Source organism: Chaetodon auriga, chromosome 9 (genome assembly GCF_051107435.1).
Source record: "Chaetodon auriga isolate fChaAug3 chromosome 9, fChaAug3.hap1, whole genome shotgun sequence".
Taxonomy (NCBI): Eukaryota; Metazoa; Chordata; class Actinopteri; order Chaetodontiformes; family Chaetodontidae; genus Chaetodon; species Chaetodon auriga.
The window spans coordinates 24,839,376-24,861,581 of NC_135082.1; the positions used below are offsets into that span (position 1 = coordinate 24,839,376).

Below are 22,206 nucleotides of genomic sequence, written 5' to 3' on the forward strand. Positions count from 1 at the left end.
TGAACCTCTGCAGAACTAGCAAAACAAGACCTAACAAAAAGTTGGAGTTCATACTGAAATAGATACATAGCAGGACTCTCCAAGGTGACACTACTTTAAAAAGCCTCACAGTTAGAGCAGGTTTAGCTCCCATCCAGCACAGCTTTTAGCTATCAAAACTGGAGCAGTAAAAACGCAGGCTGAGGCGTCGAGAGCGGACTGATGCAGTCAGTCTGACAGTCGTGTTAGCATTCCCTGAAGGCAGTTTAAAGAACAGTGTAGGATGAGGTTGCATAATCAGTGCCTCAGATTCATGGAAAAGAGTGCCTGGTCTTTGAGAAAGATATACTGACACTTCCAAGACGTCTGGAGAGAAGCATGTGGAGCAACACTCTTGGCAAGAACACACGTGATTGTATCAAATGGAAATTTGTAGCTTAATTGATGCTAGTTGCTACAAGTCATACCGACAGTGGAGGCGATGATGTGGTGACAACATACGTCTGAATTTTAATGCGAATTTGAGTTTGCTTCTTCAAGCTTATGTAAAGAGATTTTTGATGATAAATGACGGGCTATGAGCTGGAAACAAACTTTGAATAAACGTCAACAATTTGTATTTTGTTGTTGTTGAGAGTCAATTCTGAAGACTACAAGCCAGCAAGCATGGATGTAAACAATGTACAATTAAAAATATGCTAAGAAATACGACGTTGCAAATGTTTTACGAGGAAGAAAATGCATTCAGCATGTTTGTTAGACCTCAAGGTTATATGTTTATAAGGAAACTCCACAGGGCACCTTTAATTTGAAATGGATTTTCAACTGGCAGACTGCTGCACCCACAAGCTGAGAGGGTTTGATCATTCTTACTGGAGTTCAACAGGAATGAGTTAAACCATAGAAAGGATCCCATGTTATTATTTAGGTCCCAGAAATATCTGGACGATATATAATTCTGGATTTCAGCTGTTAAAAGCCTTTTGCAGCCTTGATATTTGCACATTTTCCTGCTTAAGTGTTCAGTGTTTCGTAGTGTATTCTGCCATTGCTCATTGATCAGGTGAATCCAGGTGAAAGTTATGAGATGTTATTGCTTTCATTTACTAAATCCACTACAGCCATCGTGCAGAAGAGACTGGAAGTGTAACCAGAGGTAAATAGATTGTGAACGATGAGGTGCAAATGAATTTTGATGACGATCCGTGTACTTTAATTCGGAGTATAGCCAATATATTTTTCTGTCCTCTTAATTTTTCTGTAACTCTGCTGCAATAACATTTGAAATACACTTTCCCTGAAAGCTGAATCTCATGTTTTGCTCACATATTGTGACTTTGTCTGATCTACGATCAGTCACTCGAAGTGTTGACGTTAGTTTTTTTTTGTTGTAAGTAGTATTTTGTTAGCAAAGGGCTCCACCTCGAATTTGAAGAAGCACCTGCAAGCTAATCACAACACTCTGTCCCCTCTGTTTCTAAACACTACATGTCGTACAAACTGGAAGCTCTTGATTTTATGTTCATTTGTGATCAAACAATCGTTAGCAAAGAGCCGTAAAGGGGATATTGCATCTGTAATTCCAGTTATTATCCTGCACAGGTACAGATTATGGGCTGTGCAGTGACAGTAGAGTGAATACATTCGAAGGCAGATGTAAAAAGAAGTTACTTTTAATGGCAGTAATCTTGTAATGTAACGGGTTACCTTTAGACCAAGGCACTGGTCACTTGTAGAACAGGACTGGCTGGTTCATATAACATGAGTATGAAACTTTTTCAAGTGTTTGAAGAACTATAAAAACATGTTTTCTGCTGCTTTTCCAACAGATTGTTAGAATGTACACCAACAGCCTGAGCCCGTTAGATGTCATCTACTGTCCCTCCTGCCCCCGATAGCATCTCACTAAGAAGTGCTGCGAAGACTGTTTGTGTGTGATCATGTCTGGTTTGCAGTTGTTTGTGTCTTTAAAGTTACAATAAACACAAAATCCCCGAAGCTGCAAGGTTTTCTGTTTCGATGTCGAAAAAAAATCAGACGCAAATTATGTTTTGTTTGTGCTAAAATACCCGTGAAGAGTACAAATGATTCACAGTGGATGAAAGATTATTTAATCTATCCCTCCCACACACACACGCACACACCCGCAAACACACACACGCGCGCGCTTCAGGCTTCAGGCTCTTAATAAAGCAGATGGTTGAACAAGCTGGTTTTACGCAGCACAGACTGGCCGCCCTGTCCTTCCCGCACACGTTCTTCACGGGGGGCACAAACACACTCACAAACAGAACACACCTGTTCTCCTGTGAGCACACACAGGTTGAGGAGAGACGGTCCTCAGATGGAGGCGTTTATGGCTCAGAACAGACTGTCACGGCTGTCCTGTGCCATATCGTGTGACTGCTGGATTAGAGAAAGGGCGATATTTCCCTAATGGTCTGATGTTGCGTTTGGCTGCCTCACGTAGGGAAGTGATACCTGCAGCGTCACATGCACACGCCAGCACACCTGCCTCACCCCTCTGTGGTTTAACTGTTAGAGTAAGGAGCAAACACCACCAGAAGGTGGAGTACCATTTAAGGGTCAGTGCACCCAAAATACAAAAGAAACCTATTCTCACTCACCTCTAGTGGAATCCAGTCTCTTATTTCTGCCTTCAACCAAAACAATAATAATGAGAATTAACAGAAATTGATCTTTTCTTAGCAACGAAATAATGCCAATGAATAGTTAACAATATGTTCTGTGGATTATCCAGAGTAATGTGGACTCCCACAAGTTGCCATTTTTAAATGTAACGGCCGAGACATGACCCCATCAGAGTAAGTGCGCTATTTTGTTGTAGTTTGTTGATGTTTTTGGGTGAACCCATCTTTTTAACAGCATGATCACACCTGCACTTCAAAACCAGTGCAGGTGTTACCTGTGTTGCATTTTGTTTGTATTTCGTTGCTTCGCCCAAAGACAGATGGAGCAAGACTTGATGACACATACCGTCTTATTATTTGTGAGTCTTTCTAAGGTTTTCTTTTCCTTTTTTTTCTGTTTAAACAAAAATTTATGTAAGCAGATATTGTAAGATGGCAGAAATGATGCAATGCAAATGCTTTTCCAAGGCGACCATTTGTGCCAAAGTTCACTCATTATCTTTATTTTGCCCGTTACTACAAATCCAGCTTATTCTGACGTGCCTCTACAGGGGACTGTTGCATGGTGTTGATGCAGCTTTTCTTCCTGTCCATACCCCCCCCCCCCCCTTAACTACCATCTGATTGATGCTCCTTTTATTGGATATTAGTCGTTCAAATGGAATTAAATCTGCAGGCTTTACTATTTTTTCTCCACTGACGCACACAGGCAACTTGCATGCCTACCTTTATAAATATGTGTGTGTGTGTGTGTATGTGTGCTTTGAGATTTTGATGTGTGTGTGTGTGTGTGTGTGTGTGTGTGTGTGTCAATACCTCCAGGCTGGTTCAGTCAAACCCTGGACTGGAATTCAAGTCAACCACAAAGGGGGGATTTCCACGTGCCTCTCAGTCGTCTTGTTTGGAACATAAAATTGTGCGTCATCCCGTGGCTGCATCCGCTAGTGCGCCTCACTTCCTCGTGGCTACGGGGCAAAAAATGTTCAGCTGGCAGTGAAGTAATGCCTGACTCACACTTCAGGTAAAAGCTTAATCAATTTATATCATTATGAGGTCTCCTTTGAAGTTGATGCCTGGACTTCAGTGCCACCCTGTGGTGACAGCAAACATGGGCGCTTATTACAATTAAAGGAAAGCTTAATTATTATTTTTTTTAACTACCTCTTAAATACTCACATGTCTACATGTGCACTGAAAGCACTGCCGGTGACTTGAATTGTTCTTCCTGTCATCAGTAGATGCAAAAAAAAAATTAAAAAAATCTTAAAGTATTTTAAACGTATGACAAAATCCATGACACTGTTGCAGCGCAAAAGCAAAGTTCAGCCGAAGCTAACATGACTTTTCAGCCAAATCGAGGAGGTGTTTACGCTGCTATCCCTCCGTCACAGCTCAGCCAGCAAACACTGACTGTGGAAACACACCAAAAATTAATCTGGTGCTAAAAACACATGAACTTTGGATGAAAACCACTCAATTTGTCTAACTCGGGCTGCTGAAGGCTCATTTTGGACTCTGTGTAGGACTGCAGCTGATGATACTTTCATTATGGATTCATCTGCTGATTATCTGCTCTATTAACTGATTGATTGGTTCATAAAAACTCTGAAAATAGTGAGAAATGCTGTTATGAGTTGAATATCGTTTCCTAATCTCTATGTGTTGGACATTAACGTTAAAGCTGAATTCACATGTGGCTAATATTTTGCTCTGGTCCACAGGTAAAAAAAGTCAAACTGTGTGGCTCAAAACCAGCTGGGATTCACTTTATTCAGGTAAACGTTACAGATAAGATAAAAAAAAACTGGATGGATGTGTTCATCTCAACAAACCATGAACGAATGAGTATCCACCATCAGGAATCATGCACGAACTAATCAATAAAGTTTGACAAAACAGACAAAATGCACTTTCAACACGTCAGCTCTGCCATCATCGAGTCGCATCGGTTCAGATTCCAGACGCTCGGTGTGTCACAGTCTGATTCGCATTGACATCGTACTGAAGATGGCTCTCATCACACTGATGCTCTGCAGCAGGTATTTCAGGTTACAGACACAAGGCAATATTATGGATGGGGGGGGTCTGGATCGATAGAGTATCAATCAGAGATAATTTCAGAACTAGTTCAGTCTGACACTACGGCTGATACGACGACTCAAAATCCAGGAAACTTTATGTTTAATAACAGTCTAAACTCATTGTTTCACCATGCTAGTAGCTTCATAACAAGGAGATAAACTACAGTGTTTGCTGCATATTCTATTTTTGGAAGCCGAATTTCAATCACACTGCTGTTATTACTAAAACGATTAAAAATAATGAGCTATCAGCTACACATTATCGATAAAGATCATCATCGTTGGAGATGTTTAGGCTCTGGCTGGAAAACTGGAATCAAAGGAGGAAAAGTCAAAGATAACAAACTAGAAGAAGACGTTAACAAAAGGGCAGTATTTTAAAAAGGGGGGTTAAACTAAACAGAAAACACTTCGTCACCAAACTAGAACACAAACATCGTGACAACAGATCCAAGCTGCAAAACCAGCTATGAGCAGGGCGGATTAAGCAAACACGTTAAAACATAACTGTTCAGCTGCCGTACTTGAAAATAAAAGCAAGAGATTTATTTACAGAAAAAGGTTCATTACGTTTGATGCAAAGGGAGAATCATGAATCTAACATGCAAACCAAAATTAGACCCTCAGGATGGCAACCTGCTCCTGCCGAAGCCTCAGGACAAACAGGACCTTACACATATTTCAAATGCAATATTTATGTCAATCATCGGGGGACTCGAATGAGCTAAATTAGCTGAAGTAGTTCAGTTTACAGCTATGGAATTTCAAATATCCTCTACAACAACAGAAAGGTCGGCCTAAGCGATTTGATTGGTTAAAGATGGTATCCAACTGCCAACATTTGGCTCATAAAAGCATTATACAGGATCATAAACACATTATACGCACAGAGCGAGTGTATGCTTGTTGTCACCCGAGCACCGACTTACAAGAGTGCAAACAATTACGGGGTTGAGTTCTTTATGGGCTTTCTGTAAATGACGTCATGTTATTCTGATGTCATTTTCTCATATCTACCTAATGATTATGTTGTAATAAATAAGATAATCTGACTTAATCACAGGCTTGTAATCTGTTTTTAGTGCATCAGGGAACATTGAAATACGCTGAAAACAGTGTTAGTGCCTTGCTGTAAATACGTGTACTCCTGGAGCGAGTTAACAATCTCTGTTTTTAACTTGCTGTGCGTGATGTATATTCCTTTAAAGAAAACCATTTTAGTCAGGCATCTGCTGTGGGTTTATAGAGCTCACACTGCTCTGGAGAATGCTGCCTGTGCCGCTCTTATGAACACTTTTGCCACAGATGATTTTTGGCTTAAATCGCTCAAATAACAGATGTTAATAGCTTGATTTGAATTCACGCTAAAAAAAAAAATGCCATCTGAAACGGGTCCAGTGAGCAGGTTCTGCCAGTTCAGATGACCTGAATATAAGCTTAACTCCATTTGTATTGAAAGCATTTAAAGTAAAAGTAAAAACATGATGAATGACACTGCTCTCGTCAGGTGTGTTCCAGGTGAGAACACACGACGCTGCTGAAGATATGCGACAGTAACACGTTAAAACTGCACACATCCATGTAGATACGTATGTGGTTCAGACTGTCTCTACACTCCTTCTTTCAAAGGGAAATGTTTTATCAACTCTTTGATCTTGTTGCTGATTTGCGTCATCGCTGCAGGAAAAAAGTAGTAAAAAATGAAGGAAAAAAAAATTCTTATCCTCGACCTATGCTGGCGACTTTTTGTACAATATGTACGCAGCAGACAAATTCAACGTACAATCTATAAGCGTGTTTCGCAAGCTAGTAATGTCAGACAACCTAAAATAACAAAACACTTGAGGAGAAATATACTGTCGCTGTCCCACTGCATCAGCTGTCTTAACCATCCTTGTTTGCAGCGCTCGAATTCACACACACTGGGACTTATCTCAGTTTACAGTAGAGATATTTAAAGGCACATTCTGCAATATCTCCTATTGCATTGTTGACTCAACAAGGACACACAGTGTCATGGATGCGAAGCACCTGAAACCGAGCTCGGCCAATACCATCAAATTGCAGTTTCAATGCAACACGCAGTACTTATACGTGACTAAAGTAAGATGCAGTCATGCCGATCTCACCCTCTACAGGCAGGGACAGGAACAGCTTCTGTACTTTCACACCACCTGCAGCTGTTTCATTTTCACAGGTGTTGTTCGAGGATGTATGTTTGCTTCTATGAGCCCTTGTGTGTAGGATTTGAAAATGTATGTGTTTAGCGCCTCCTTGTGGTGGCATCAAAAAAAAGATACCGTAGCTAAACTCAGAGCAGGTTTTTTTATGTGGAAAAAAGGAGTTATGACCACGAGGCCATACAAAAAAATTAGCAATGACTAACTTCACACGGTTCTGTCTGGTCTGTCTTTGGCTCCAACTTTGTCATTACTTAATAGTTTACATATCTGTTCTTTATTGCAGCTATAAAAATCTGCAGGTGCAACATTTATTGCCTGCAGGTGGCGCAAGTGTTAGAATCACAGCAGCCATTTCTTTCCCGTAGGAAAGCAACACAGCAGGTCCTACTTGATGCTGCAATTACTCTCCTTCCCTATAGGGGGCGCAGATTGGCACGCGACGGAAAATCTGCAGTCTGCCAGCACGAAAGAGCGAGTTTGTGGGTGAATTACGAACGAGCTCCAGGAGGTGCTTCGCATCTAAAAAAAAACCAAAACAAAACAAAAAACAACATAACAGTGACACCTGAATCATAAATGGCTTTCCTCATTTTCAGCTCTCAGTCCTTCGGTTCACTCATGATGACATCGTAAGGCCGAGTAGGAAATCTCGCTGACTGTGCCTTTAAATGTCTTTGCAGGATGCAAAACATACAAATGCCTTTAAGTACGAGGTTTGTTACTTCTTTTCAATCTTCAGTGTTCGTACAAAATTCCAAAGGTCCTTGACCACCTGAGGAAGGCACAGAGAGGGGAAAGAGGGGCAACAACAGAACAGAAGAAATAAATTACAAATCGTCCAGATGAAGTGCGATGCAGCATTAGACACATGACTCACTTTTACTCCAACATGCTTCGTGCGTCTCGCCTGTGGGAACACTGAGTTTAGACGGGGCTGCTGGGGAACGACGAGGGGTTGGGTGGGGGCAACAGTACATACCAGAGTATATGACTAGGTGCTCCAGGTCTGACAGATCTCAGCCTTGGCTGATGAAACCAAAGCACTTCCACAGATGTTTCTACACACGGGGATCGACGAGCTCCCCCCAGCCCAACTCCACCCCCACTCCTCTCCCTGTCCACCCGGCCCATGCATGGGTCTAAAGAGCTTTCACCTGCTCTCATAGCGGTGCAGTTCACATTTTAACAATATAATGCAATCACAAATGAACGTCCCAATAACCTTTTTCAAGTGATCGCCCTCTTACAGATGCTTTGACACAGAAATACAACTCAAATAGTCTGTAGTGATAATGTGAAGGTTTTTGGGTGATTAATTCATGCTCTGCAATATAATGTGCAGGGGCTGTTGTTTTTCTTCTGAAATGACAAGCAGCATTAGAAAAGATTTAAGTCCCGCATTTAGAAAAAAAGGGGTTTTTGGGGTTGGTCAAAGGCCTTGAATGTGAAAGAGACTGGTACCATCCACATACCGCCAGTCCCTTCATTAAGGCTACAAAAGACACACAATCCACTAAATCACTGAGAAAGAGTTTGCCTTGGCAGGTATACTCCCATTCCATCTCGAAAGAGCTCGCTGACACAAAATGAATATAATTCAAAGAGAACACACTGTGCTGGAGAGACGTCTGAGGCATAATGGACAGTGTGAGGTATGAGGACAGTGTGAGGAACAATAATGCATTCCTGGGTATCTATCATGGCAAAAAGCTCTTAAAGCTAAAATGACGGCTGATGTAAATGTGCCCGTGGCTACTAACACCCAGCAACTGGAACATTTCTAGAAAACAAACAACTCCCTGTGGCTAAGCTTCCATGAGATTAAATGCAAAGACTGCAAAAGCAAAAAAAAAGCATGGAACTGATATAAATTGCACATGTGATGTAAGAGCTGAAAACGTAAAAACTAATAAACAAAGAGCTCATAATCATGGCTCTCAAAACCATGTGCAATCAATAAATATATACATAATACATCAAATGACTCATGATGACTTACTTTTTTGTCTGAGATCTTAAAAGAATTCCTCACGAAATTCTCAAACTTCTGCTCCGTCTTCGGTAGTGGTTTCCCCTGATGAAGAAAGCCATTAAATCATCAGCTTAACCGTGCCTCAGACATTCAATTAAGAGCGGCAATTTGCAAAAGAGGATGACAGCCTTACCTCCTTGGCTGCCGTTGACAACTTGCTCTTAATCTCAGTCAGAGAGGGAGATTTAGACGGGCCAGCCTGGGCTTTGTCTTTTCCTGGGACAGGTGTCTTGAAAAAATACACCAGCTAGATAAGAAACACTGATTGATTTGTCAAACAGAGATGCACAGCTCTGTAGATACAGAGACACTTTCAGATATTATCACCAAATCTCTCTATTTTTCCTCAGTTTCAGCTCTTTGATGTCACCTTTTATTTTTCTGTGTCCTTGTTTGAACACAAAACTGCTAATTCTAACTTATTGGTGATGAGTCCATTTGCTGACCATCAGCTAAAAGCCGGTCTGGACTACAGACCTACCGTGACCCATTTTGTCTGGGTCTGAGTTTACAGCCTTGGCATGAGCAACCAGCTGGAAGAAGATAAAAGCATCAGAAAGGACAACAAATTCTAGCCTAATTACACCATCTTTTTGTTTTTTTTATTTTTTTTTTTACAAATACATGAGGTACAAATTATGCTTTTATTGTTTGCAAGCAGGAGAGGGCATGCCCTGACTCTCCAATGAGTAATAGAGATTGTTTGTCAATGTGTTTTTCCCTTGATGGTAAATCCCAAACGAATGAACTAAAGAAAAAAAGGTCAAAGTGCAGCCAATGTTCTTGTGCTTGTTTCTCAATAAAAGTTATACTGACAACTCAAATTAATGAGTTCCACAAGTAAAGATGGCTCTTCTCGCTCATCTGTTCAACGTTTATAGACGGTCAAGACTCAAACAATACTGTCACAAGCAATCTGCTTTTTCCATGTTTGGTGCCATTTCGACGCACAGAGAGTCCCCCGTGTATGTGAGGATGAGAGCAGCGTGAGCACCGAGCTAGCCGTCCCACAGGTGTGTCCAGACCTGGGCAGTCGAGGCCCCAGAGGTCCTAAATTATTAGTGTATGAATGTGACAAAACAACAACACACACCATATGCCGTGACTGCATGTTACACAAGCCACAGAGCTTGTCCCTACATGCAAAGCCAGTGTGGAATCCAGTGAAATTGCAGGGTTTCATTGATAGCCAGAGACACACTGGAGAGAAGAGGGAGGCCATGTTTCAAGCAAGTTTTTACCCTGAAGAGTCGAACGGCAGCAAAACCTCACCGGCGAATGGACGGCTGTCCAGTAGTTGTTTCTGTTTTCTGGTTTTAAGTAGGATTAGGTATAATTTGTCATTTTTTTAAATCAGATTTTATGTATTTGGATTCAGATCTTACTGGTCATATTAGTTGAGTCAGACACAAAACCAAAACATGCAGAATGCAAAAACTTATTTATTTTCTAAGCTTATTTTCTTTCTTTTTTCTTTTTTCAGGCCCAATCAGACAGAGCACTTTTTGCAGGTTACACAATGCAAACCACCAAACGACCATATGCATGGACAGGAGAAGGACACTTGCTCTGATTGAAGGTGAGAGGCTACTCCCAAACATACGCTGCACACAGAGAAACAGAGATTCCTTCTCTGCCCTCCTATCTTTCTCTCAACTCATCCGATTGGACGTTGGGAAAAATGCTGGCCGGTTTCCTGCTCAGAGGTTTTTGTTTTTTTTTTCCAACTCAAGGTGTTCAGAGCTCTCCTTAAAAAACATGAGGCGCTCTGGACGTCTGCAGCACGAGGGCTCATGAGCAGTGTGCAAAACGCTCACTGCCTGAACAATCGGTCTGATCGGGCCTTTACGCTGGTGTAAACACTGATTCTTTATAAGTGACCAGATGTATGTGATTTGTTTTGATCCACATAAAAAATGATGTGCAATACCTTAGCATGAGCATGCTGAGTGTTTGCTTATGTTGAAAGTGTTGAAATCTGACCCCCCTTTTACACAGCAGCATACAGTATGCGTCCGGCCATTGCAGATGGTTTTGAGCCTCTGTAACATCTGAAGGCTAAATAAATGCAATCAACAAATGCCCCGAGTTACAACACGGTACGTCAAACACCTTTAGCCACTGCAGGCTTTGAGAACCAGGGTAAGACCTGAAAAGGTTAAAAACAGGTGGAATGATCTTGAGAAAATAAATTCTCTCTTTGGTTTGAAATATGCAATTATCTGTCCCTGTCCCCAACAGATCTGCATTTAATGGCACAGATCAAAAGGTATAAAATGAAGAAAGCCTAGACGCACACATATGCTGCTGGCTCCTGGCCAGACAAATGCACTATGTATTTATTATTTATGGGCAGCTCTCTACTTCCAAAGGACAGCTGTGGCCCTGAAACAGCTGATAAACACACAAAGCCAGCAAGCTTTTTCATCTGGGCCAGACACTGATTACAGATGCCACGAGACATGGAACTTAATCACAAGCACGCTATCATTTGATGCACTCTCTTGTCTTCAATCCAGCGCAAACACATGGTTGTGACACCTTTGCTCATCAGGTCTGTCCGGGGATGGTAATTGTCTTTTTGTCGGAATGAGAGCCTTGGAGGTTCACGTCTGGGGAAACGTCAGATCACCAGAAACTGTGACTCCTCTGTGACTGTGACGTCCTATGACTTGCATGTGAGTATGTAAGTAAACTCTTGTGGTCATAATCTGTAGTCATAGTACGAAGCAAACATCCTTACACTTATGGTGTAAAGACATAAGCGCTAATAAGACAGGCACCTGCTGGAACATATGTCAATCAGTCGCTAAAACAATGACTCACGCGCTTTTGGGAGAAGCCTGAGTGGAGCGGTTAACAACTTTACGACTGTGACGTGTGCTTGAAAGCATCGACGTCTCCAAACACATCAATCAAAAGACACCAGCTGCAAGGTAAAGTTACTTCAGATCAGCACAACTCGAGTTAGCTGGTTCTCGTTTCGAGCCGGTTACGCAAGAAGTTGCAGCGACACGCTGGGCTGTGAGAGGTGAGAACTGCGGTACTGGCAACAGATCTGACAAGCCAATCTAATGACCAGTCACCTGCGTTTAGTAAAGAAAAAACAGACATCCACGCCCGCTTCCTCGCTCCTCAGGGGCATCTGGAAGCGCAAGCTGCACCAGACATCAAACGCTGGTAATGAGAGCAATTGGGAGAAGGTGTGTCCAGGAAGTGAGGGGTGTGAAGAGGTTGTAGAGAGGGAACAGTTGTTGTGTATAAGTGGAGAGGGGATGGGGGCAGTCCAAGCTCCACGGGCCAGAAAGTTAAACTGGCGGGATGGTTTCGGCGCTTCAGCTGCCCGTCGGCTAATCCCCCAGAGCATTTCAAGAGCCACTGTGTTATGTCTGGACAACGGCCACCACAGAATTAGCTGCACTCTCCCACACACCAAGAACGCTGGCCCTGGGGGGGGGGGGGGGGGAAATCTCTTTCTCGCCTCAGGAATTCAGAAATCCTGTGGCTCAGTGTTTAACATGATAAGAATTACACAGCTTTCTTTCAAGACGTCAGACAAGAAGTGACAATGTTCTTGTGTGCACTGGGTGTGCAGGTGAGTGAGATGGTCTTATTTGAGCATAAGCCACATTTTATCATTATCATACATGCATGGCAACAAATAATCCTTTATCTCGTCTTTTTTTATCACAGCACCATGCTTTGAGAAGCTTGTAAACTTGCCAATTTCTATTCCCTGATGTGTATGTGTGCTACAGGGGGTTGGGGGGGGGGGGCATCAAAGGTGGCTGCAACACAAGACGGCAGGGTCAGGCCAAGGGGTCGCGGGTTTAAACCTTGCCCCGGGAAACCCGTTTAGAGGTCAGGTGTGTTTGCTTAAAGAGAGGCAGAGTTCAAGCTTTGGGTTTTGAGAGGCGGCTGTCCAAGACATTCCACCCAAGAAATTAACTATCAGGTTGAGCTAATTGCAATGCGCATTTATCACATTCCTTGGCGGTGGAGTGAGATAGCTCTCCAAGTTTTTTTTTTTTTTTTTTTGTTCTTTTCTTGCCATGTTTAATGGAGAATGCCAATAAATGTAAATGTAAACAATCACCCCTGGTCATAGACGGCTTGTGTCTTCTCAGGCTGAGGTTTGAGCAGAAATAATTTAACACGAAAGTTGTTTGTACAAGTTTTTTTTCTTTCTTAAAAAAAAAAAATGCACTACATTGTGTAAGGTATTTTGCTTGCAGGCCTCATAAGGTTTCAACTTCAGACGTACTAAGTAGTTGGAGGTCCATGTCTGTTTGCAAGGAAGGTTTTATATTTGTTGCGCTCCGCTGCTTTAATCTGTCGCGAGTTCATTTATTTTCTGCATAACTGTGACAAATCAAATCATACTGTTATGACATGAGGAATATAGTTGCTGGCTTAAACTCTGGTGTAACCTCTTTAATCAGTCAAGCAGATAATGTTCTGGCCTTCTACACAAATCTAACTACAGCACGTTATTTCTGAAAATTAGAATATATGCAAACTAATATAGGACAAAGGAGAACAGCTAGCTTTGGGTCAAACGTCTCTGTGGTCGTCTTTTACAGATGACTGTGCATCAGGGCTGAGAGACGTGTTCGTGAGTACTTCTTCCTATTACGTTGAGACGTGAGAGTCCTCACAGGCTGCACTGCTCAGAGGCAGCGTGAGAGACAATTCGCCCACCTTGTTGAAGTTGGAGCAACAATCTGGATTGCTTGTATTTACTATTTGGACCAAGTCACACACAGAGGACGCTGCCAAGTGTTTTCCAGCTTGCTTTAAGAGCCTCGGTTCTCTCACAGTGGAGTCCTGTCAAGTTGCAAAGTGGCCTCATATTTCTGAAGAACGGTGCACACGACTGTGCTGCCAAAGCAGTGGAGGTCTTACGTTTCATTCACTCGTAGCTGCTTCAGTGAGCAGAATGTGCGTCTTTAACCTTCATGAAAAACATTACTGAGTTGTTCTTCACTCAGCTTGCTTCTCTAATTAGCGAGTGGGCGACTGGACTTTTCAGCTTGACTAACTCGTTTGTTAGCAAAAGCTTGTGCCACATTTGTGTGCTGCTTACTCTTTTCATGTTTATCATATAACGGATGACTGAAATTCTTTGCACCTGCATAAAACACACCTGTTCTATCTGCTAGAAGTGGATGTGAACAACATCTGTTTGAGGCGGAGCCCCAAAGTAGCCGCTGTCTCTTGTTTTCTGGATATCCTCAGTAGGTGATTTGATTGGGTCAGATGTGTTGATGACATATGTAGATAAGACGTGTATTGATGACTAATGACAGCATTTCAGATTTTTGTGGCACATGTGTACCTGTGTGTCAGCTATGTGCACCCTTGAGTATAATGTCTTTTAGCTAGTTTATTAAATAACACAAATAACTAGCTCTGAGCAGGTGGTAGAGCCTTCCCTACCTTAATCTGTGGTTTGACCGCTGATCCGGACGGTTTTCCTGTCGGGCCGTTTTGTTTCACCGGAGTCTTGTTGAGCTTCTTTGCTGAAGTCTCCAGGCTCTGAGAGAGAAACACAACCAAAACTGATATATAAGACATCCCAAGTGTGACTTCCCAACATTTTTAGGAAACATGTGGGCTGTTTTTGTGTTAAAAGCTCAGACAAGGAGCTGACAACTTTAGCAACACTCCATGAAAAAGTGCCCCGACTGACTTTGAATGAAAACTGCACAACCTGCTGCAACGGTGGCTCAGTTTAGATCGCTGGCCAGCTATGAATGCAACAATCCCTTCATGTACTGTATATACTTATCATATCCCTGCTGGTTAGTTTCAAACTGCGACAGTGCTTCCTGTCTGTCAATATGTGACTTAGAGCCTGTTCCTATCCTCATATTTTACGTTGGATGTTAAAGAAATAGCCTCGTTGGGGCTCTAGTAGTTGTGTCATGTTGTTTTGAAAACTCCCATATCAAAGCGCTAATTGCCAAGCCTCTTTTATAGCTGACAAATTATAATTGGCCTGTAACATAATGTGAACCACATTTGTAGAAGTGCCTGCAATTGTGGTTAATTTTCTTCAGAGTCTTTTGCCATGAGGTGTTCACGTTGCTTTCGCTCCCCCCTGTATGGTCATTTTATATCAATGCCGCATGTGTAGACTTTCATTTTAACCCAAGACAAAAAATGTGCAAGCTACAACCAGAGAGGATAACAACATAATGTCATTCTGAAAGCTAAAGTAGTGGTGGCAGTTATGTAAAGAGTTAACACTTCATTCTGAGTACAAATGATTGTCCATCTACAGGCTGGACTAAAAACATAACTGTGACCAAATCAGGGACGACATGTAACCAAAACTGAAATTATCTCCAAGCAGCAGCGCTACATGAAATTACAGAGGAAGCACGAGACATACTTGGTAATTTGTCACTGATCAGATACTTAGTACCCCAATAACCTGTCATTGTTCTCCTCCACACTGGAGGCCTTCCCGTCAGGTTTCCATTGCTCTCAGTCACCTGTGTAATTACCTTGTAATAGCCGAGGCAAGTACCTGCATTTCCTGAGCACCAAGCCTTTCTTTGCAATCACTGGTATTCGCCTCAGAATGGGCTACAAGTGTAATTGCCTGTGTTGACATAACTGCTACAAGGCAATTACACATGTTACTTCCTCGAGCAATGCCTGGTGATACAAGATGCTATGGGGGCGTTCCAGTGTGGCTGCACAGCTTCTTTGTTTGAAATCAGACGGATATTACAGACAGACACACTGTGGTCTTCAAACCCTCCATGAGTGCATGTGATCAGTATATTGAACTCAGAATGACAGAATAAGAAGAAGTGGATGGATTTGTATCAAAGGTTCGACACCAGTCTACGTCACTGTGAAGATCTGCTCATTTGACTCGGTTATCAAGAGCTATATAACCAGATCACACATCCTCCACTACTGTGCCACTCCCTAAAACAAAGAGAGAAATAATGAAAAAACGCTCTGACCGACCATGAAACTATCACAGACTAATACATATTCACAATTAACAGATAAAGACCAAGGTAAAACCTCAATATCCCACGATATGGTGAAAGAGAAAAAAAACTAGCCGGGCAGTCAGCTGCATGACAACAGTCAGCAGTCTCAGTGAACGCTGCACACAAGGTGCAGCAGTCTCAAGGCTTGTGTTGGAGCAGTCTGAGATGTTCAGCGCTGTAAATTCCAAGTTCCTGGATCATCGGAAAGTTCTACCTCGGGAATAAAGACTTCTAAAGACAAGAAGTGCAGCTGAGGAGCCAAAACTGGTAAATTCTCAGAGAACTCTGTGCTCCTGGCAGTGTCTGTAGTGTAAAGGCACTGAGCTGAGTCTTCTTAAACACCATTTAACTCAGTTATTTCCTTTTCTTAACTCTGGTTGTGTTTTGTTCTCAGTGCCAACACCAGCGCTGCCAGACTGCTCCGTTGCCAAAATTAGTGTAATTGTCCTGAGTGATGATGTAAGATTTGCTTGTCATGGCACTGCTGTTAAATCACAAGTCAAACATCTAAATGCAAGTCAAATGCAGGCCCCGTGCCTCAGGATCTTATTTTGTAACACTCTAATAAAGTGTTTGCTCCTCAGAAAACATCAAAATCATGCAACAAAAAATCAGCACAGGCGCATTTTCAGCTGAGTGTGATTGACCCTACAATCAAACTCCTATTAGAGCATGAAAATTTGATACCAGCGTCAGCATGTAATCAGCTTCACTACCAATATCCGAAAAGAAAAAATGTGAAAGGCGTTCAAGAGCCAGTGTTTGGTTTGTCTGTTCTGGGCTACTGTAGAAACATGGCAGAGCAACATGGCGGACTCTGTGGTTATAAAGAGCTTATTCTAAGGCAACAAAGGTTCTTCTTTAAGGTGATTATACACCGAAGAAAACAAACTAATCTACTACCTTTAATACTGAATAATGTTGTTCAGAAGTACATACTAGAACTCTGGCTAAAACACAGTCTAAACTGGTAAACCTGTAGTAGTACACTGCATTATAGTTTCTTTATCTGACCAAGCATTGATCCTTACGACACATCTTGGTCGGTACTTAAAACAGTAACGAGGTTTGATACCACAAAAAAGGGGAAGAAATTAGAACATATTACTGAATTAGCAGACAAAAAAACAATAATTGCTCCCAGCCCTGCTTTCTAGAGTTTTGTGCTTTCATCATCAAAGAATGAGACAGGAAAGGCATGGAGCTGCAGAGAAGAAAGGTGAAGAAAAGGATTAAGGTCATGGAGGGGAGGGGTGCGGGGTGCGGGAGAAGGAGGAGGAGGAGGAGGAGGAGGAGGAATTGGAGGAGAAGACAACAGAATAAATCAACAGGTGACAGAAATGCTCAGCTGTCATCTAACCCCGAGGCAAGAATCGGCGCTCACATCGCAGGTATGCGCATCTGCCCTGCTTTGATCTTTTGCCTGGCACAGTTTGCACTGGGATGGCGTGTTTAAAAAAAAAAGAAAGAAAGAAAGAAATCACAAACAGACACCGACGTAAAAATGAGGCAGATACACACATGCACCCACACACTTGCAAATGATTGTGGTAACACGCAAAACAAGTGTTCAAAGGCAAAGGCCAGGTGCAAAGCTGAAATGGCATGAGAGACGATAAAAAGGAGCAATCATATTAACAGTGGGATGACAGAGGGACAAAGATATGCAGTGCTACAGAAAAATGGGAGGAAGATGTTTCCCATAACTGGTGTGTGTGTGTGTGCGTGTGTGTGTGTGTGTGTGTGTGTGTGTATGTGTGTGTATGAAACTGTATGTATGTCCTTCTCTGCATATGTAGTGTAGATATGTAGTGTTAATGTTTGCAGACTGTTTGTATTTTTGCAAGTATGTATGTGTACTTCCTCACGTCTACAGTGTGCACACACCTTTGAGCGTGTGTGTGTGTGTGTGTGTGTGTGTGTGTGCGTGGGTGTGTTTGTGTGCATGTCTGTGTGTGTATGTATAGGATAACATAGTGCCGTCTTGTTGGTGAGACAGTGAGAATTCTAGCAGATTACAGAGGAGAAATCCGATCATTACGCCACACAGACCCTGTGTTTTACTCGTGGAAAACAGGTGGGTACATGAGCGAACAGGATGAAAAAGTTCCACGTTTTGTCTCGTACAAAACGGTGGACGGTCAGCGAGTGCAGGAATGGGAAGGGCCCGCTGAAATGAAACGAAACTATAGGATACGGTCTGTGGGAGTTTAAATGATGTGGTAGAGACAAAAGGGGAGCGGGCGGACTGCAGCAACACAGAGGAATTCCTTTCACACAAACAAACTGAGGACAAGCCCTTGGCTACCCTGACACCTGGTGGACAACAGGGGACTGGAGACACTCCAAAGACATTTAATGTACTGCACAAAGTAAAGTTTGAAGGCCTGGGACAAGATGTCAGGAAGATGTCTCACTTGATAATACTGAAGGCAGCTTCAAAAACACACATCTCAAAGGTCAAAAGACTAATCTCATTCTGTTTAATTCAACGTCACTCAAACACACTCGAATACTATTAATGCTCTTTAAATTCTTTGGTGTTTATAACCTACAAGAACAGATGAAGAAGTAGCTGAAAAGGAGCATCTCAGTCTGACTACAGGCTTTGAAAACATGTGGAACTGAACAAATGTAAACGACCATCCTCTTAATCATTAAACGCTTTACAGTTCTTACAGAAACGTGGTAAACAATAAATTGCTCCACAGAAGATTGGCAAGTTGTATTTTCAATAAATTCCCATTTAATGTCCTGGCATGTAAGTGATTGGTTGGTGATTTTGCAAGTGCTGAACAATGTTTGCTTTAAGATAGTAAAGTGTGTATGCAGATTGCTGCGTGTGATGTAAATGAGAATATATCCTGCAGTAAAATGATATGTTTAAACTCCCATAACCACCTCATCACTAAACTTCATCTTATTTATTGAACCATAACGGCGGTTTACTTTTTGTCTACAGCAGGGACTTTCAAAGTGCACCTCCCCAACATGTTTTTTCTTCTCTCTGATTTCTACTCGGATTTATGGACGCTGACGTCTTGGAAAGTGTAAGTCACACTGGATCTAAAAATACGCACATGATGTCTGTGCGCCTCACAGTTCGCTACCTGTGTGAGGTGCAATCAAAGTTTACATTTTTTAATGCTATTTATAAATGGGGCAAAAAGAATAGTCCAGTCTTACTTTTTTGAGTTCTTTTCCGACAATCTTCTGAGGCTTCACATCATTTTCATCACTGCCGTCATCTTCATCATCACTAGAAAAAGGAGGAAGGTTTAAAAAAGCAACATGACCGCTGTATCTGCACAAATGCTGGAAAAGAAATTTGGTGAATAGAATGAATCAGACTAAAACTTCAGATGAACGTTGTGTTTTCAGAGTAAAAAAAACATACTCGTCATCATCCTCGTCACTGTCGTCTTCATCGTCGTCAGAATCCATCTTTAGTTTTTTCTGCAAAGGAAATCAAGCATAAGTTCTTCAAACAAACAAGTCAAAAGTTTCACGGAGGGTCTGAATGATCATTATTTTTATGGGCGTTAGTGTCGGATGACAAAATAATAACACACATTCCAATACTGACTCTTTGTGATGGCACGATTTCTCATGAGCTCAGTGTGAAAACAAGCCGTGTTTCCTCCGTGTGTTTAGTAGGACAGCAGCAATTAAACAAGCCCCACTGCTACAGAAAAGTTTTTACTAACCATATTTAATAATCAAAGGTTAAAACTCTTTCTTTGGAATAATGTTTCCTCACAGCTGACGGCGGCTGTGCAGCTAAATGAATTCAAAGGACACTCTGAGGTAGCTACCAGCGGAGGCTTCTTCCCCGACATCAGGCTTGCAGGCCGCTTCACCGGTGATGTGTTGTTCTCCTCTTCCTCATCCTCTGAATCCTTCACACCTACAAACAAAACACTGGTTACTGGCACTGCGCAGTGATGAATCCTGTTTAATTCAGTTTTATGATTTATATTTATAGATCCGCCCTTGTACAGAGAGCAGTATTGGTGGCACTGCATTAAAAACCAACATGATTGTATTGATGATATTCATACGTGGGCTCAGTTCGTTACAGCACCTACGTCTACATCATCTTGCACTCTACCATGCAAAGTGAAATCCATGTGTCGACACCATCCAGTCCCCGCTTATTCCAGCAAGACAATGCAAAGCCACACTCTGCAGTGTTACAACAGCGTGGCTTCTCAATAAAAGCACAAAATATGACAACAGAGACCCCGACTGTTGAGCAACTGTAGTCACATATGAGACAAGAATGGAAAGAATTTCTCTTTCAAAACTTTAACACTTATTGTCCTCAGTTCCCAAACACCAACAGAGTGTTGTTAAATTATAGTGCATTTCGGAATATAATGTTATGTTTCATGTGTCTGTAAATTGAGGCTCCATTAACTTCACTGTCAAGGAGGGTGGAGATAACTTGCCACTTGTGACTGACGTATTATAGTGAGGAGCAGGTAAGCACTTCATTTAACCGACGATAACCTGAGTCACGTTTGTACGTTCATGTCTGTAATTCTAGAAGAAGAAAAGGAAAGAGCAGCACTACCATCTGCTGCCTTAATACTCACTAACAAAATGCTGCCCGCTGATGTGAACTGGTCCAGAGCCGGACTGGAGATGGAAGGTAACTGGAGGTGTGATCTCAAACCCACCTAAACTCATCTGGACGAGAAAAAACAATCACAACACCAAATTAAACGTGAAACGTAAGTAATCTCACTCTGATCATCACTAGCTCAAAAAAAGACCATGAGAAAAATCACATTATAGATCATACAGATCAGCTAATTGATAAGCCTTTTTTTTTTTGTACTCATATACCATTGAGTAAACCCTTAAACACTTCACAACATGCTGTCCGGTATGGTCTTCACTCACAGAGGGCAGGACGGACGGCTTCAGGGCAACCAGTGGCATTTTGGTCCTTTTTCCATCATATGTGAGACCCTCCACTTCCACCATGTGGAACTTATCCTCAGCCTCGGCTCCCAGACACACCTGGAAAAGCAGCACAGCTCGATGTCTTAGTATCATCATCATGCTAACTTTGCTCCTGATCCCATTTGTCTGAGTTCAACTGACAAACCTTATGTTGACTATTATTTCTATTGCAATTGTTTCTAGGAAGATTACTGCCTCCAATAAGGGTCGAAACTGGTGATAAAACAGTTTGTTCATTAATTTACTGGACGGTACCTGGTAGCTGCTTAATTTTCCCAGTAAAGGTACCAAAACGTTTCAGGGTCCAGCTGTTAAGCCGCGAGTTTATCAGTTAGGATCTAATTTTAGGTTTAACAAGTCTTGGTTTTCTGTTTCACGTTAGAAAAATTAAATTTACATATATCACAACCTGTATTTGTAAAATCAGAGTGGAAGCAAATCTTAGGAGGGTTACACATGAATACAGGGTACACTGGATATAGATTAAATGTCTTTAATGTTCACTGCGGGTAGTTCTTCTCATATATAGCAGCATTTCTGTGTCTTTGTCGTCGAATTTCTATTCCATGCTTCGACAACACAGATACCTTTAAGTTACAGTTCATGGCAGTAAAGCGGACAGATGTTCAACAGAAATAGCACCAACGACATTTACGTTTGCCCCAATGTGACCTAATCACTCCATGCAAACAAACTGCAACTTCCTGTGTTTATTTCCAGCCATCTTTCACTCTGAACCACGCGTTACAGTCGCACATTTCATCTGAAACAGATACTCTACTACGTGCAATGGAAAGCTTCTTCCTTACTGCTTTGAGTGACAGCTGTTGCTCCGTATCATCGTCGTCTACGTCAACTCTGAACTCCCGTTTGTCCGATTTGAGGGTACAACCTAGAGAAAATGATACGAGCAGCATGTAACCAACCTTACGTTTGCACTTATCTTGAACAGCGTACGCAAACACATCAACTTGTTTGAGATGCGGGGTTTTACTCGTTGCTGTAACTCTGTATCTCCATGCCTTGCTCGGCTAACAGTTAGCTAACAAAAGAGCTGAATTGGCGCGAGTGGGGGCAGGCAGGATAGCCAGCTAACTAGCTTATTTCCTCAAGCTAAATATGTTAAATGGCTATATGTGCCTGATAACATGACATTAAAACTGATTGTGCGACCAAAAAAAATATACGGTTTGTCAGAATAAGCGAGCTCACCAAACAAGTACATTTGTGGTCTGCTCAAATCTGAGATATCGTCCTCCATCTTTGTAGTGGGTGGTTACGCTTCCGTAAACC

At 42.0% G+C, this 22,206-nt stretch overlaps 1 protein-coding gene across 1 annotated transcript; it reads right to left on the minus strand.

Annotated features, from left to right (window-relative positions):
• Positions 1 to 4,369: 4,369 nt before the first annotated feature.
• Positions 4,370 to 22,206, minus strand: npm1b (nucleophosmin 1b). The gene is made up of 11 exons (XM_076738982.1): positions 22,126 to 22,206; positions 21,723 to 21,805; positions 20,851 to 20,970; positions 20,541 to 20,634; positions 19,758 to 19,849; positions 19,340 to 19,398; positions 19,129 to 19,201; positions 14,366 to 14,464; positions 9,060 to 9,155; positions 8,894 to 8,968; positions 4,370 to 7,666 (listed from the first exon to the last, which is right to left on the minus strand). Exons 1-11 carry the CDS (start codon positions 22,172 to 22,174, stop codon positions 7,613 to 7,615), a joined length of 894 nt encoding a protein of 297 aa, XP_076595097.1. The 5' UTR covers positions 22,175 to 22,206; the 3' UTR covers positions 4,370 to 7,612.